This window comes from Sphaerulina musiva, assembly GCF_000320565.1.
Source record: "Sphaerulina musiva SO2202 unplaced genomic scaffold SEPMUscaffold_4, whole genome shotgun sequence".
Classification (NCBI taxonomy): Eukaryota; Fungi; Ascomycota; class Dothideomycetes; order Mycosphaerellales; family Mycosphaerellaceae; genus Sphaerulina; species Sphaerulina musiva.
Genome location: NW_016017386.1, coordinates 1,034,251 through 1,048,946, shown reverse-complemented (window position 1 = coordinate 1,048,946; position 14,696 = coordinate 1,034,251). Strand labels below are relative to the sequence as shown.

General features: G+C 51.5%; 6 protein-coding genes across 6 annotated transcripts; 2 read left to right on the top strand and 4 right to left on the bottom strand.

The window, feature by feature from the left end:
* Nucleotides 1–202: 202 nt before the first annotated feature.
* On the bottom strand, nt 203–1,956 carry SEPMUDRAFT_116454 (uncharacterized protein; the record flags this gene model as incomplete). Its single annotated transcript, XM_016901259.1, has 2 exons — nt 203–1,787; nt 1,838–1,956. 2 exons carry the CDS (start codon nt 1,954–1,956, stop codon nt 203–205), a joined length of 1,704 nt encoding a protein of 567 aa, XP_016761535.1.
* A 1,376-nt stretch (nt 1,957–3,332) lies between these two features.
* On the bottom strand, nt 3,333–6,658 carry SEPMUDRAFT_64308 (DAO-domain-containing protein). Its single transcript, XM_016909674.1, has 2 exons — nt 6,326–6,658; nt 3,333–6,270 (listed from the first exon to the last, which is right to left on the bottom strand). The coding sequence occupies exons 1-2, from the start codon at nt 6,611–6,613 to the stop codon at nt 5,095–5,097; spliced, it is 1,464 nt and encodes a 487-aa protein (XP_016761533.1). The 5' UTR covers nt 6,614–6,658; the 3' UTR covers nt 3,333–5,094.
* On the top strand, nt 3,333–6,658 carry SEPMUDRAFT_125204 (WD40 repeat-like protein). Its single transcript, XM_016901961.1, has 2 exons — nt 3,333–6,270; nt 6,326–6,658. The coding sequence occupies exon 1, from the start codon at nt 3,428–3,430 to the stop codon at nt 4,958–4,960; it is 1,533 nt and encodes a 510-aa protein (XP_016761534.1). The 5' UTR covers nt 3,333–3,427; the 3' UTR covers nt 4,961–6,270; nt 6,326–6,658.
* A 259-nt stretch (nt 6,659–6,917) lies between these two features.
* SEPMUDRAFT_148717 (DUF1682-domain-containing protein) lies at nt 6,918–8,785 on the top strand. The gene is made up of 3 exons (XM_016905102.1): nt 6,918–7,110; nt 7,194–8,064; nt 8,119–8,785. The coding sequence occupies exons 1-3, from the start codon at nt 7,023–7,025 to the stop codon at nt 8,480–8,482; spliced, it is 1,323 nt and encodes a 440-aa protein (XP_016761532.1). The 5' UTR covers nt 6,918–7,022; the 3' UTR covers nt 8,483–8,785.
* Nucleotides 8,786–8,870: 85 nt separating this feature from the next.
* SEPMUDRAFT_42153 (Aa_trans-domain-containing protein) lies at nt 8,871–10,449 on the bottom strand (the record flags this gene model as incomplete). The annotated part of the gene is made up of 3 exons (XM_016908860.1): nt 8,871–9,075; nt 9,167–9,601; nt 9,728–10,449. 3 exons carry the CDS (start codon nt 10,447–10,449, stop codon nt 8,871–8,873), a joined length of 1,362 nt encoding a protein of 453 aa, XP_016761531.1.
* Nucleotides 10,450–11,125: 676 nt separating this feature from the next.
* SEPMUDRAFT_163133 (amino acid transporter) lies at nt 11,126–13,470 on the bottom strand (the record flags this gene model as incomplete). The annotated part of the gene is made up of 10 exons (XM_016908033.1): nt 11,126–11,281; nt 11,372–11,650; nt 11,708–11,758; nt 11,843–11,905; nt 11,982–12,067; nt 12,150–12,677; nt 12,783–12,848; nt 12,932–12,959; nt 13,044–13,230; nt 13,364–13,470. 10 exons carry the CDS (start codon nt 13,468–13,470, stop codon nt 11,126–11,128), a joined length of 1,551 nt encoding a protein of 516 aa, XP_016761530.1.
* Between the last annotated feature and the right edge of the window lie 1,226 nt (nt 13,471–14,696).

Genomic DNA, 14,696 nt, shown 5'->3' with positions numbered 1-14,696 from the left:
GGTGTCTCTTGCTCTCTCTCGCGCGCGCTCTCTCTCTCTCTTGCCCTCTCTCTCTTGCTCTTGCTCGCTCTGTCGCGCCCGCTCTCTCTCTCTGTGTGTGTGCGCGGTTCTCGATGGAACAAAGGAGCAAAGGAAAAGAAAATGGTCAAGTGGCGCGTTGGTGGTGTGTTGTGACCAGATACACACCTCTTCTTGGCAGGTTTTAGCGGCGAAGGCCTTCCGGGTGCGAGTTGACGAGTGCACCGGTGAACTTCTTGTGCATGTGTCCCTTGCCCGGCCAATTCTTGCGAACCACGACTTCGAGCTTGTACAGGTCGGTCTGCGCAAGGCGCACTTCGCCAAAGTCTCTCTCGTAGATGCCTGGGACTTTGGTGAAGACGACGTGTTGGTTCTCATCGTCCGATGGAGGTGGTGGTGCCTCGCTGCCGTATTCGCTGTGCTGGACATAGATATCGCTTCGGGCTTTGAGCCCATACTGTAGGAACGTAAAGCCGAAATGTCTAAGCTCCGAGCGCATTCGGATGGCAATGCGAACCAGCTTGAGGATAGGCACGCAGAGTTCGACCGAGACCGTTTTCTTGGTGCCCTGGCGCCAGGCGAAGGCGAGTTGATCGACAATGGCCATAGTCTTGGTTGCAGCAAAGTACTCGACCCACTCGGTGAATCCATGCGTCTGCTCAATCACATTGCGGGCGGCTGCAGTGCGAGCTTCCATGCGGGGACGTTTGTATTCAGCCCATTCCATCTGAGAACGGGTGGGGTCACCGTGGAAGTCTTCGATCCAAGCCTTGAGAAAAGCTTGGGCGTACGGCGATGGGGCTTGATCAAGCACCGGAGTGTCAAATATGGAGTCAAAAACCAAGCGCCAAATCAGGCCGACGACAAAGGCTGACTGCAGGTGTGCGGTCTGCATGATGTATTGGGCAACCCCCTTGTAGTTGACGTGCGAAGATGCAAGGTGTTTGAACTTGCGGCGCTCCTCGGGATCGCCAGGTGCGTTGATGGAAACATAACTGCGACAAATCAACTCGATCTTGTCATTGACGTCGTTGAAAAGCTCCAAGTACGTCTTCTGATCGGAGCGCGAGCTGTTGCTCGAGGTAGCACCAGAGGTAGCACCAGAGGTAGCACCAGAGGTAGCGGCATAAAGTATGCTTAACAGATCTCGTGGTTCGAGACTGGAAAGGGCCTCATGGTTGAACCAGTATACCGGATCTTGAGAATGGACGATTTTGTCGTTGGTATGGTCAGGTTCAGCGGTCAGCTCTGCCGACTGACCACGTGGGTCCTCCTGGACGGGGGACGGCAGAAATGGGTATCCAAGGTGCGATACGCTGTGGCTCACATGACGAGTTGCGGCGCCTGGAGGTGATCGTTTGTATTCCGCCAGGCTGACTGGTTGGCGCTGCGGTGTGGGGAACTCGATGTCTGCCAGGCGGATTGGGCGACTATGCGGAGTGGGAGAGTCGGAATCCTCGGAGTCAGGGTACCCCGGGGCCTGGATAGGGCTATGTTCCATTGTAGGTATAGTGGAGTCAACAGAGGATTCATCACAAGGATAGTCATAGCCGTCCATATTGAATCCGGCGACTGCTTCCAAAAGGGTTGCCACCGCAGCTTCCTCTTTCTGCAATTCGATGTCGTCGGCGGATGGCTCGTTAGTCTTGAATTGTGCCTGGTACAGTGCAGCTCGCGGACTCTCCTTATTCAAGGGCTTGGAGCCTTCGACCAGTTTGCGTAAGCTATCCGTGTCATCGCTACTGGTCGGTGAATTCTCGAAGACGCTACTGTAGGTGGTTAGATTCGGGCAGTAGAGATACTTAAGGAGTAAAGTTACCTTGCGCCATAATTGTCACTGAAGTTGAAATCTCCTCGCGCCGCCTTAACCTCTTCTCCGATAGCACCAAAAGCATACGGAAGCGCATCATCCCCAGCGAAATGCCATCTGGTCGCCATAGTGACGATGGGGATCTGTCGATGTACTACTGTCCGTTTCCTGCTCTTGCTACTGATGTCTGTCTTCCTGTTATTGCCGCACGTAGCAATAAGTATAGCTGTAACTGACTTGAATGTCCGAGTATTTTTGACGCGTTAACAGCTGTGACCAGAACGCGAGGCAGAAATTGCCAGAAGCCGCAAGACGGAAAGCAAACAACAGAAGTGTGCTGAAGGATGGATGAAGTGCGGTGTAGATGTTGAGAATTCGGAAAAGAGGAAGAAGAAGAGAAGGCGTGGAATATTGAGAGGGTATGACTGAGCCCCAGCCACCAGCATTTCGAATCTCACGTTGTGCGTTTCATAGCTCTCTCCGCGTGGCCGCATCGAGAGCGAAAGTGGGTCCAAATAGCCCAAATATTCACTGATTGAGCAGTAACACGCAAGCACAGCCACTTATATCGCACAACACGTGCCATTTATCTCAATAGGTTCCCACAATAGTTTCCTATTGTGGCGCAATACTACCAGTTAGGCAATTCACATGGAAACCGTTGCCAAGGAAGTTGGAAAGCCCCGTGATGATGATTGCGCACAAGCAGAAACCCATCTCCAGTCACGGCTGATTCCAGGCTGCCTACTGCTCCGCTTCTCAGAGCTGGCGCGCTTGTGTTCAATGGAACTTGCCGGTTGTGGTCGTTTTGTGAGAGGAGACGGGAGTTGGAGGTCGGTTCGCCATAACTGGAACGCGTCAATGCAGCAACTCATTACCTGCGCATGCACAAGCAGCATTGAGACATGACAGCAGAAGCCTCGTATGGCTCAGTGGTCTTCAGTAGATATCTTTGTATCTTACGGACGGGATCTTATGGGCGCATGTAGGGAGGTATGGCCGCTCGTGGCAGCAATATCTCCAGCACACATTCTTTCCTCCCAACTGACGACGAGATCGCCATAATGAGACTGCTCAATTCTCCCGACGGATACGTCTGCTGTGCCCAAGTGTGTATTGTCCCAGCATTCTCGGAGCGTGCCATGATAGCAGCTGTGCACGGTTCTACTCTTACCGCGAGGCCATCAACAGTGTTTCCAAGCTCTTTCTCTCGATACACTGATGGTATTGGTACAAAAAAAATTGCTTCTGTAGAGCATCATCGCAGTTATGCTCAGGCAGTGTGAACGACGAGATGAAGCTCGGGCAGAGGTGAAGTTGGGTCTTGGCTAATACCCAGTCTCCACTTCCCAGATCGGCCCTTGCGCTCTGGGATGGGTAAGGCGGGAGTGTCCGTTAGAAAGTCGTCAATTCCTACTCAAAGTTTAGTTAAAGATTATGACATCGCTCCAGAATTTTCCAACCGCATCCCGATTTCAAAGCAGAAGAGCGGGCAGATATAATTCTGGCTTAGCACTCACCCAATCCCATACTCTCTTTTTGCAGAGACATTCACTCAACCAAACGACGTCGCTGCTCGAGTCAATCAAATCCACAACAATGGCCAGCAATCAGAATGGTCACCGAGAAGTGGAGGAGGAGGAGGAAGACCAAGCAATGCTCGATCCGAACGAGGCAGAAGAAGTAGTGGAAGACGAGGATGGCGATGCTGCCATGGACTCGGGGGGAGAGGAAGAAGATGACGGACCAGGCGACGTACAACAGACGATACAGCTGCAGAACGACAGTGTCGCCCACTTCGACGCGCACAAGGACAGTATCTACTGCATAGCTCAACACCCCACCCGACCAGAAATCATTGCGACTGGCGGAGGCGATGACACGGCCTACGTCTGGGATGCCACACCAGAGCCTGGCCCAGTGCTACCGGCCAGCTACGAGACAAACCCACAGCCGCGAGAACGCCAGAGCCAGCAAGTCATTGCCAAACTCGGCCCACAAGACGAGACTGTCAACACCATCGCATTTACACTACCCCGAGGTGATTTCATTGCTACAGGCACAGCAGGCGGCACGCTGAATGTCTACACCACACCCACAGCGCAATCGCCACAACCACACTTAGTTGCTTCTGCCAAAGAAGTCGACGACATTACTTGGATTGTACCTTGTCCTTCCACCAACGAAGCATACGCCAACACCATCGCCCTGGGAGCAGCGGATGGAAGTGTCTGGATCTACAGCATCGACGGCCAAAATCTCAACATGATCCAATCTTTCTTCCTGCACCAAGCACCTTGCACAGCGGGGGCCTGGACGCCCGGTGGCCAACTCCTCGCTACCGTAGACGAAGCCAGTTCTCTCTATGTCTGGGACGTCTTTGGCGAAGCAGCAGCAGCAGGAGTATCCGATCCGAATGGAAGTCAAGCAATAATCCGCTTCACAGCCGATGACGAGCGCTTCAAGGTCGACGGAGGCCTCTATTCTGCCGCGATATCGCCCGGAGGAGGCATTGTAGCCGTCGGAGGCGCATTTGGCAATATTCGTGTGATTTCACTTCCTCGCCTTTCTCCCTCAGCGCCATCATCATCATCACAACAGAAGAGTGCAGGGAAAAGCAAAGCACCCGCTGCTGGAGCGAGCAGTTATGGCCAAATCCTGTCTGCTTTTGCGGCGCAGACAGATGGAGTAGAGACTCTCGATTTCAGTCAGCCTCCACTCACCCTCCTCGCAGCAGGCAGTGTAGACGGCTCCATTGCGATTTTCGACGCCGCGAAATCTTTTGCGGTGCGACGTTTGATCAAAGACTCACATGCGCTCGACGAGGTGCCTCATGCTGTCATCAAGGTCGAATTCGCAAAGACTCCTCTCGGTACAGCCAACACCAAAGCACATTTGCTCACGTCCTGTGGCAACGATGGTGTCGTTCGACGCTGGGATGTTCGAGGAGGAACAGCTAGCGCGGGACAAGGGTTGGTGAAGGAATGGAAAGGGCATATGGAAAATGATGGAGAGAGAGGAGGAATTCTCGGGTTCGTGCAAGGGAATGGACATAAGCAGGTGGCAGGGTCTCATGTCATCACTGCGGGAGATGACCATGTCAGTCTAGTGTTTGAGCACAGAGACGCATAAGCTCTCTGTTTGATGTGCTCCATCACGCTGGCGAGTCGTTCCAGTAGATGATGTGTTGACGTTTGTAGATAGATGGAGAGATGATACCCGATAAATCACGAATTCGTTTCTTTCCTCTCATTTATTCATCCTCTTTATTCCTTGTGCTTGAGACCTCTGTGCATCTCAGCCCAATCTTTGCTTTCCACGTCTTCCAAAGACAAAGCAGATTGAATTCGCTCAGCAGTGACGAGGTAGCCAGCGGGTAATCCAGTCACCTGCTGCACCAGAGCGGACGCCACAGCCTCGTCCGTATCTACCAGTGCCTGCGCAACGAGTAGAGCTGCAGCCTTCCCACTTAGCCAGGCGTTGGGCATGCCATGCCCAGTGAAGCCTGCTGCAATGTATGTATTAGGCGAATCAGGCACTTTGCCCACCCAAGGTCGGTCGTCTTTGGAAAAGCCCATAATGCCAGACCACATGTGAGTGGCTGGCATCTCGACTGTATCATCACCCTTCTGACCTTCTGGCAGCTGGAAGGCATCCACGAGTCGACTGCGGAGGTAGTGAGCGGTCTCGGAATCTACAACGCTATCATCTGTGACACCAATCGATTCACCATGTTGTCTTCCACCGCCAAACATGAGATGACCACCCCGCTCTGTCGGTCGCTGAATCAGGTAATCATCTAGACCGTCGCCAAGAAACCCCAGAGAGGTCTTCAATCTGTTATCTCCTGAGACGGAAGGGAATGGTACCAGGCTACTCATTTGGCCACGGCATGGGACGATCAGATCCGCGAATTCGGGGAGAAGATGGGATGTGTAGGCGTTCGTAGCCAGGATGACTTTCGAAGTGGAAATCTTGCCACGAGATGTGTGCACCTCTACCCCATTGGTATGTGGAGATAGAGCAGTGACGGGTGTCAGAGTCTGGAGGTTGAAGAATGCGTGTAACGCGGGCGAAGTGACAAGCTCTTCCAGAATGTGAGAAACAAACTTGTACGGCCACATTCGTGCTGCTACGTCAGTGATGATGGCTCCCAAGGCGGTCGGGATGCGAAGTGCAGCCAGCTCTTGCTTAGAAGCAGTGAATCGCATCATGGATGCCAAATCTGGTGCGGTTTCCTTCACGGTCTCGAGTGCATGTTTAGCGGCTTCGACGTGCGCCTCTGTATACAGGCCGCGAACGCCGGGCTGAGCCACAAATTCACAGTCAATGTGCTTTTCATTGATTATCTCGCCGAGGGCCTTGAAATTGGCCAATTCAAAACGGCCAATATCAGGATGCTCTGGATGTTCGAAGAAGATGGGTTGGCAATGACCGCCGTTCTGGCAGGAAAATCAGCCACACACTTCATCGGTTGTGTGCACAACCAAGGCATACTCGTCCTGTAGCTCCCCAGCATGCCTCTCGGGCCTCGAGCATGACCACAGTGGGTTTCTTCCCGTTACTGTTGCCATCGGTGAGGAGATGATGTGCTATGCTGGTACCTGTGATGCCAGTCCCTACAATTACCACATCGGCATACTTGGGCAGGTTTCGAGTCGAACGATGGCCCAGAAGGAGGCTCGACGGCTCACTATGCCAGAAGGACTTGGAAGAGTTCTCGCTTGGCAGACTGCAGGGCTTTCGGTGCTTGGGCAAGATTGCACCTGGCTGCTGTTGGGACATGATGGTGGGATGAGAGAGTGTGTGAGAGTGCGCAGGTTGGGGCAGGGAGAGGAGGGGAGAGGAGCAAAGAGAGGAAGAAAGAGAGAGAGAGGCAAAGAGGGTGAGATGGAGCAGATGAACACGAGACTCTATCAGGTAGCTGTAGCCTGTCCCAGCTGTTCACATGGCAAGTTACACAGCTGATAACCCGATGGGGATGTGATAGCTGGTAGAGGGAAAGGCAGAATAGCCGGCTTAGCTTCTACCTCAGTTCTAGGTAGTTCTAGCTCTCGGCCTACGGTACCTGAATTCTACCGCGTTCCCAATCTCATACCACAGTACAGCTTTCATTCTTTCACTTCCTGTCCCCGTCCCCGTCCTTTTCTGCTTCCGCTCCACTCTTGTTGGACGTTGTCGCAATCGCATTGATATGGCCGGCCTCCTCGGCAACCTCCAGGGCGTACTGGGCGGTGCGAAGTCGTCAGTCACCTCTGCGGCCTCTGCCGTGGATACAGATGGTATGTCCTCGAATGCCCGCTATCAGTTTTCACATGATCGTCTGCTACTGGGCCTACCATACTGACTCGTCGTCTCTCTATAGACTTCGCCGACTTTGCGACAGCAGCAGCCGCGCCCATCGTCCAGACTGCCTCGTCCGCCTTCGATGCTGCCGCCACGAAACCCACTCCCAAGGGAACCTTCTCCGGCATAGGAACGGGTCTGGCTGGACGTCCCTACACGAAATGGTATCGAGTATGGGAGCGCGTGACCATCGCCGACTTCTACCAGGAGCTCTTCATTATACCCATCATCGTCGTGGTCATTCTGGTGAATATGTGGGGAGCTCGAGCCAACAAGAAGCGCGCAGCAGAGTGGGCGGAGCTACATCTGCCTCACCTGGAGCAGGAGTTTGCAGCGGTGGGTTTTGGAGCAAAGAGAGCGGATGGGCAGCCAGGACTGCTGTGGAAGGAAAAGAGCAAGAACGAGTACATCACGTATGCGACGGGAAGACAGAACGTGGCTTTTCTGGATGTCAAACTCACTCTGTACAAGCGCTACAACCCGATGATCTGGATGGGTGAGCTCGCCGCGTCCTTCTTTGTGGACAGCTATGATGCGCCGGAAGAGCGACTCGAGGCGACGGCATATGCGTTTGATGGTCGAGAGAGGAGCATGGTGCCGGCTCAGGCGCAGAACCAGAGCTCACAGCACCGAGACAGCACTTTTGATGGCTTTGTCTGGGCGATTGTGCACAAGGATAAGATGAGGAAGCTTCGCAACGACCGATATGATGTCAGCTTGGCTGTGCAGAAAGATCATCCCAAGCTGCCCCAATGGGCGACGGTCATGTCTGAGGGCGCAGAGATTACTGAGGCTCTTCTTACTCCAGAGCTCATCAAGGCCGTTACTGCTGCTGGGGATGACCTGGAGGCTCTGATCATCACCGATCAGCCAGTCGATGCTCCAAGAAAGTAAGTCTCGCTCTCCCTATACTTCGCCCGACAGAGATACTAATCCAGCCACAGACTGAATGATCTCGTACCCAAGAAGCGCATTGAGCTCCTGACCCGACTCTCGACCTCCAGAGCAGCAGCAGATCTCTTTGCCTACTTCCTCCGTCTACCCGATCAACTGGTAACAGGCGCCCATTTCCGTCCAGAAGCACTCCGCAAAGTCCGCGCCACACGCGAGGAGGAGATTCGCAAGATCAAGAAGATTGACGAAGATGAGAAGGCGCTCGAGAGAAGAGAGGCCAGCGACAAGCTCAAGAAGGAAGAGCGCGATCGCAAACTGAGCAGGATGAGTGCCGAGGAGCAGAAGAAGTTTTTGGAAAAGGAAAAGGAGAAGACGCAGCGCAAGCAGACGAAAAAGCAGACCATGAGGGGTTAGCATTCCGGTATGCGTGTGTTCTAAGGTGGTGAAAGTCCACGCGATTGGATTGTTGCGCAACCTTCATTGATGGGCTCTGCGAGATTTCTCGTTGAACATGTTGTATAAAAGTCAACTCGCTTCGCAAGAAGCAAGAAGTAAGAAGGGACACCATTATAGCCGTCCAAGCGCACGACACGGAAAGCGATGTCTGGAATACCTTACTTAGGTACCTCAGTCAGAGGAGGCATAGAAGGAACAATTCGCTTTCATCATCATATTTGTACTTTGTACAACACAATAAATAATATTTTTTTGCTCTAGGTATGTACCTAACACCCTGAACAATCACGATTCTAATTCCCATCTTAACTTTTCCCCCCAAATCTCCTTTTCTTTTCCTTTTCTTTTAGCAGCTAAACGGTGCAGTAATAGTCCCGTCAGCATAAGCATCCACAATGGCTTGAATCGTCACATATAATCCCGCAATACAGATGAATAAACCCGCGAGAATGGTCAGGATGGCCGAGAGGGTGCCTGTCCACATTTTTTGCTTCCACGTCTGGAATCCTGCTCCGTCGTGATAACTGTCGTGGAGCCAGAACATGCCGGCACTATATTGATGGGTGGCGTGTTAGTTGGGTGAATTTATTTTATCTGACGATATCAGGAGGCAAAGGGTAGGGGAAAAAAAGAACAACTCACATCCCATAAGTAAACCACGCCGCAAAAGCCGAAGCCGTAATCCCCAACAAATAATTAAAAATCGGCACCCCCACCGCCAACAAAAACGCCAAACCACTCAACACAGCCACCAAACCAATCCACACCAACCACCCCACCAACGTATGATGCTGCAAATGCCTCGATCCCCGAAAAAACCGAACCACCAAAATTTTACTCGCCGTGTGCACATACAAAGCGCCCGCAATAAGCAAATTCGGAAGTGCAATCCCATACGCGGCTTTGGACCAGGAGGGTTCCAAGGAGGAAAATGAGGGCGAGGCGACGCTGCTGCCGAGGTAGGCGTAGGTGATTGCGGCGAAGAGGGAATAGTAGGTTGTTGCGAAGGTTTGGAGGGTGTAGGCGGCTTTGATGGCGTCTTGGGGGTGTTTCATTTCGGACATGAGAGCGAAGAACCTATACGGAGGGGGGAGGGAAGGGGAAAGAGGAGAAGGGTATGTTAGCGGAGTTCAGATATGTTCAGAGACGGAAATTCATGGATGGGGGAAAAAGTGAGAAGGGGAAAAGGGGGGGCAAGCGAACATGAAATGACCGCAATATGCGAACACCGGATTGGTAATGGAGAAAAAAGCCGTTTGAAAATCACTCGATCGAGCCGCCACCACCTCACGATCAGCCTTCTCGACAGGATGTATTCCCGCCCCAATCATGCCCACAATCCCCGCGACAACAATACTACCCACACTGGCCATGGAAATCCAACCCAAATAATCATACGTCCTGGGAAGCGCACACAAAAACGTCGCAGCAGCGAAAATCCCCGTGAAAGAAATATTGCACAAGCCATTCTCACTCAACTTCGCCAAAGCAATTTGTCCCGAAAGCATTTGTCCTCCGGCAAGAAGCACCGCGAAAAACAGCGTGCCGAAGGCGAATATTTCGCGTCCGAAAGCTCCGAAGAGAATTTGCCCGGCATCGCCCATGTTGTGCACGGCGGGGTGGCGTAATTTGAAGCGTACGAGAAGGAGAGATGTGTAGGCGGCGAAGGCGCCGAGGAAGATGATTAGAATCAATCCGGGAGCTAGACCGACGACGGCGAGGGATGAGGGGAGAGAGAGCATGCCATTGCTGACGATTTCGGCAATCATGAGAATGGAGACGATTTGCCAGGAGAGGGTTTTGTATTTGATGGTGGAGTGTTGTTCGTGGCCGAAGACATCGTCGCCGTCGTGGTAGTTGTTGATGACTTCGTTGTCGGGGGAGTGCACGCGGGCGTCGTAGCTGCTTGATGTGGTTGTGAACATGACATTTTCGGATTTGTCCATCTTGAGAGGGAGAGAAAGGCGCGTTTCGCGCGCTTGGGGATCGAAGGGGGTCACGAGATCGACGGTTTGAGACACTTGCAGTGGATGAGGTGGAAAAGGGATGGATACTGAGGTGAGGTCTCACTCTCTGACTCTCTCTCACTCTCCCTCCCTCTCTTCTCTCTTCTCTCTCTCACTCTGTATCTTCTCCCTCTGCAAAAGGAGTGCCAGCGGGCTAACTTCGCGAGATGAAAATGGGACAGGGTCGGGGGGTTAGATGTCAGCTCAGCAGAAGCACCATGGGCTGAGAGCTCTAATAGCTTGGTCTATGCACTCTACAATGCACTCTATGCATTGGTGTGCAGATGCTAAACTCGATCGAGCAATCGGAGCAGCGGGTGCTCCGTAGGACTGTGACGCTCCCCGGATCACTTTGGCCGGCTGGCCTTGGCGCTATGCACGTCTTTGCCCGATGTTCGTCCCGTTGGTGGACAGTCAGCTCGTGCAAGGGCAAGGTTGATGATCTGATCCAACCCCCTGGAGAAGAAGGGGAAGAAGAAGAAGCTCGGGTGCTCGCCCCATCATCATCACCATCATCATCACCATCGTAATCATCATCATCATCATCCATGATCCGAATCATTCACTCATTGGCAATCCCTTTCCGTTACCGCTACTAGTCCAATTTTCTTACATATTCAACAGGCCCGACATATCTGAAACGCGCCCAGACGAAATAGAACACGATGCCCCAGATAGCGACAGTGGTGAAGACTAACGAAGACCAGTTCATCGTCTGTAGCGAAGGAAATGGTGCCGGTGGGAAAAATGCCTGTTGTGATCTGGCTATCAGCAAGGCGAATCCCAAAGTCGATGTCGGTGTTTCAAAAGTGAGTGAGAGAGTGAGTGATAAAAAACTTACCATCACAAACACCACCGCGAGAAAAGCGAGAGAAAACAAATTGATCGGTAATCCCCATTTCCCCAAATTGAAGCGTGAAGGAAGCAAAGGCTTGTTGGAGATTCTCCTCCACACAAAACATCCAATGCAAATGGAGTAGGATACCATCAGTACTCCGTTCGTGAGAGATACTAAACTGTTGAATGCAACGGTACTTCCCACGTTGATCAATGAGAGTAGACAGGAAATCACGGTCGATGCCACCACTGCATTTCTCGGCACATCCAGTTTTGGATCAACCTATGTCTTGAAATGAGCGCACATAGCCGAGAAACACGAATCAATCAGAATACGTACGCGAGATAACCAGTCCGAGTATGGCGTGCCTTGATCACGCGCGAATGCATACTGCGAGAGAAAGACAAAAAAACGTTCGTTAGCTCGTGATCTCCCAGGGGGGTGGGCGCAACACAATGGAAGCAGCGGATGTACCATCTGACGTGACGCCGAGGCCATGATTGTGACAGCACTAAATGCGTCCATGAAGATGATGATCTGGGGAGAGAAAAATGTCAGCAGATACCCCCTGTCCAGTGCCATCCCATCGAAAAAAGTACATGCGTGTACTTACTCCGGACATGGCATTGGTGGCTGCCAAAGAACGGGTCGCGTTGTAGAACATCTGGATGAACGGAAAACCAGTAGGTGAGGAGAGCACTGCATATCCACAAGTCAATTTCCCAAATTAATTTGCGGCTGTGTGGAGGGGTGGATCAGGATTAGGTATCCATTGACAAACCTTCAGTAAGATCGCCAATACAATAAGCGACCGTAATAGCAGTAATCATCCCCATAGCTCCATTAACAAACGTCGCCCACATCATAGAGCGCGGAAGAGTATAAGAAGCATCCTTAAGCTCCTCACTCATATGCACAGAAGCATCCGCCCCCAGCAACGGCACAACACAAGCTTGCATCCCAATCAAAGCCGATAAACCCGCATTTCCCCATCCAGGATCTTTAAACGCCGTCCAAGCGAATTCCGAAGTCGATCGCGGTGAAAGAATCCAGAGAGGAACCAACACACAGAAGAAGCCGTAGACATGAACAATCAGAATCGAGCCTTCGACTAAATGTAGTCTCGTCGCGAGGAAAATGTTGAACAATGCCCCGAAGATGAGAACTGCGATTACGAGGAGTGTTCCGTGCCAGCGCTCGAAGACGTATGTGTCTGGATAGTTGAGAACTAGGAGGCCTTGCATGATGGTGCCGGCTTGGAATCCGATGGATGCTTGAAGGGCTTGCCAGCCGAGGACTCCGAGCCAGCCTTTTTTTTGTTATAGGTAGGTAATGTATTAGCTTTCTTTACACATTTCGCGGTGTTTTTTTTTTTTTTTTTTTTGGATCGAGAGGTGTCGTTTGAATGTCTTACCCACAACATAACTCAGAATCTGCTGATAGTTTCTCGGGCTGAATTCACTCACCCAGTGATATTGGCCTGGGAACGTGTAGTAGCATCAGTAATTTTTTCTTCTTCTTCATCTCCAGTCCCTTTTTCTTTTTTCAAAATAACTGCCTTACCTCCCGTAGTAGGAGCCATCGAACCCATCTGATTGATTCCAGCAATATCAGCATCAGCATCAGCAAAAGTGTAAGGAAAGCGGAATCATTGCGTGCCGAGTCAAAGTCGTACCTCTGCCATGGAAAGGTATACAGCCGTAAAACCCAACCACACAATCGCCCAAGTCCAAATCAGGCCAGCGGTTCCACCGTTCGTCAAGACGATGCTCAAGCTGCTCAAGAGGGACTCCCACGAGCACATGAGAATGGCAGAGAAGCCAAACATGGTGACCAATTTGAAATTTCGCTGTAACTCCTGGCTGTTTTTCACACACACCGCACGTCAGTCAGTCTTTTTGATTTGAGAACAAAAAAAACCCCATTTTGCGTTTTCCATCTTTTCGTTTTGCTTTTTGCTTTTTTGGTTGATGAGTTAAGGTAGTTTATACAAACCTTTTACCCATACGAGCCATATCTCGTAAATCTTCGACATTTCCACCTCGTGTAGCTGCGTAGACGGGCCCTTCTTTGGGACATTCGACCCGTTTTTCCGATTTCATGATTCTTGTGGTTTTTGTTGATACCAGAGTAGAAGGATGATCCAGGTCGATTGTCATTATTCGATGGAATGAATGGATATGAGTATCAAGAAAACCAACAACAACAATAGAAACAGGTGCTCATCAATAATATCTACAGTAGCAATAGGCGCATTGATAAAATTGATAAATTTGGGGCCCCACCAATTGCCCGCAGTCCTAGTTTCTTAGGTAGGGAGACATGGTGGTTGGTGGTCACACGGTTCAGTCCCGGGGCGTAGTGCAAGCACTGCGGCGTAAGTAGTAGCGCCGCTTGGGAAGAAAGCCTTGTTTACCCCGTTTGTGTGACTGTGATGACTGAATGGGGGCGAAAACAAAAAAAAAAAAAGGATGCGTGAGATTCGTTGCGTCTCACGTACAACGGTGTACAATTTTGGTCTCTCTCTCTCTCTCTCTCTCTCCCCAGACTCCCTCCGCCGTGTTGCCGACTGCCGGGCATATTCCAGTCTTGTTGTTTTGTGTGTTTCACTCACACACGAATGTCGTCAGCAGTGGATTGCCTTTTTTTGGTTTGTTACCCTGTACTTGTGCCTGTGCCTGTGCCTGTGCCTGACGAGAGACGACCTGGAAATGCGTTTCCGTGCGCAAGTACATGTAAGGTATGTACATATCGAGGCTGACATTGAGCTGAGTCGGCAGCTTGGCAGTGTACATGTAGGTAATCATGCAGATGCACAACTTCACTTGCATGCACGTATTTTCATGCTGTGATGATCACAACATCACAACAGGCTTCCCAGCAAGAAGATGGAAGAGGAGGATGGAAAAAGGGATGAGATGAAAAAGCGGCCCTTTCCGTTCCCCATCTCGACCCCGATACCTCCTACTGTATGCTGAGTATATACAAGGTGTACAAGGAACACAATTTAGACTTCCCCTCAAGAGGATCGAGGATTCGAGGGATGGAGGGATGGAGGGAGGGATGGAGGAGGTGGTGCAACGCTCACTGTGCAAGCTGATAAGGAAAAAAAAATCGCGATATCCAATATCCATGGATGATGGAGTCAGCCTCGTCAACTGAATCGCTGGAGGATGGATGGATAAGGTAGAGGCTGGGGGGCAAGATGGCCAGATGGGTACGTATGTTGATTAAAGACATAATTATTCCTAGCGCCTTGAACATCACGCCGTGACCTGGTTGGTATCAATCGACAGCAACGGGGGGGGGGGGGGGGGGGGTGAACGTG

Excerpts from the sequence above, each read along its gene's own strand:
- SEPMUDRAFT_125204 (XM_016901961.1), top strand. The coding sequence starts at position 3,428 with ATGGCCAGCAATCAGAATGGTCACCGAGAAGTGGAGGAGGAGGAGGAA.
- SEPMUDRAFT_64308 (XM_016909674.1), bottom strand. The coding sequence starts at position 6,613 with ATGTCCCAACAGCAGCCAGGTGCAATCTTGCCCAAGCACCGAAAGCCC. Across the intron at positions 6,271-6,325 it reads GCTGGGGAGCTACAGGACGA|AACGGCGGTCATTGCCAACC; the intron begins GTATGCCTTGGT and ends TTTTCCTGCCAG.
- SEPMUDRAFT_148717 (XM_016905102.1), top strand. The coding sequence starts at position 7,023 with ATGGCCGGCCTCCTCGGCAACCTCCAGGGCGTACTGGGCGGTGCGAAG. Across the intron at positions 7,111-7,193 it reads CTCTGCCGTGGATACAGATG|ACTTCGCCGACTTTGCGACA; the intron begins GTATGTCCTCGA and ends GTCTCTCTATAG. Across the intron at positions 8,065-8,118 it reads CCAGTCGATGCTCCAAGAAA|ACTGAATGATCTCGTACCCA; the intron begins GTAAGTCTCGCT and ends ATCCAGCCACAG.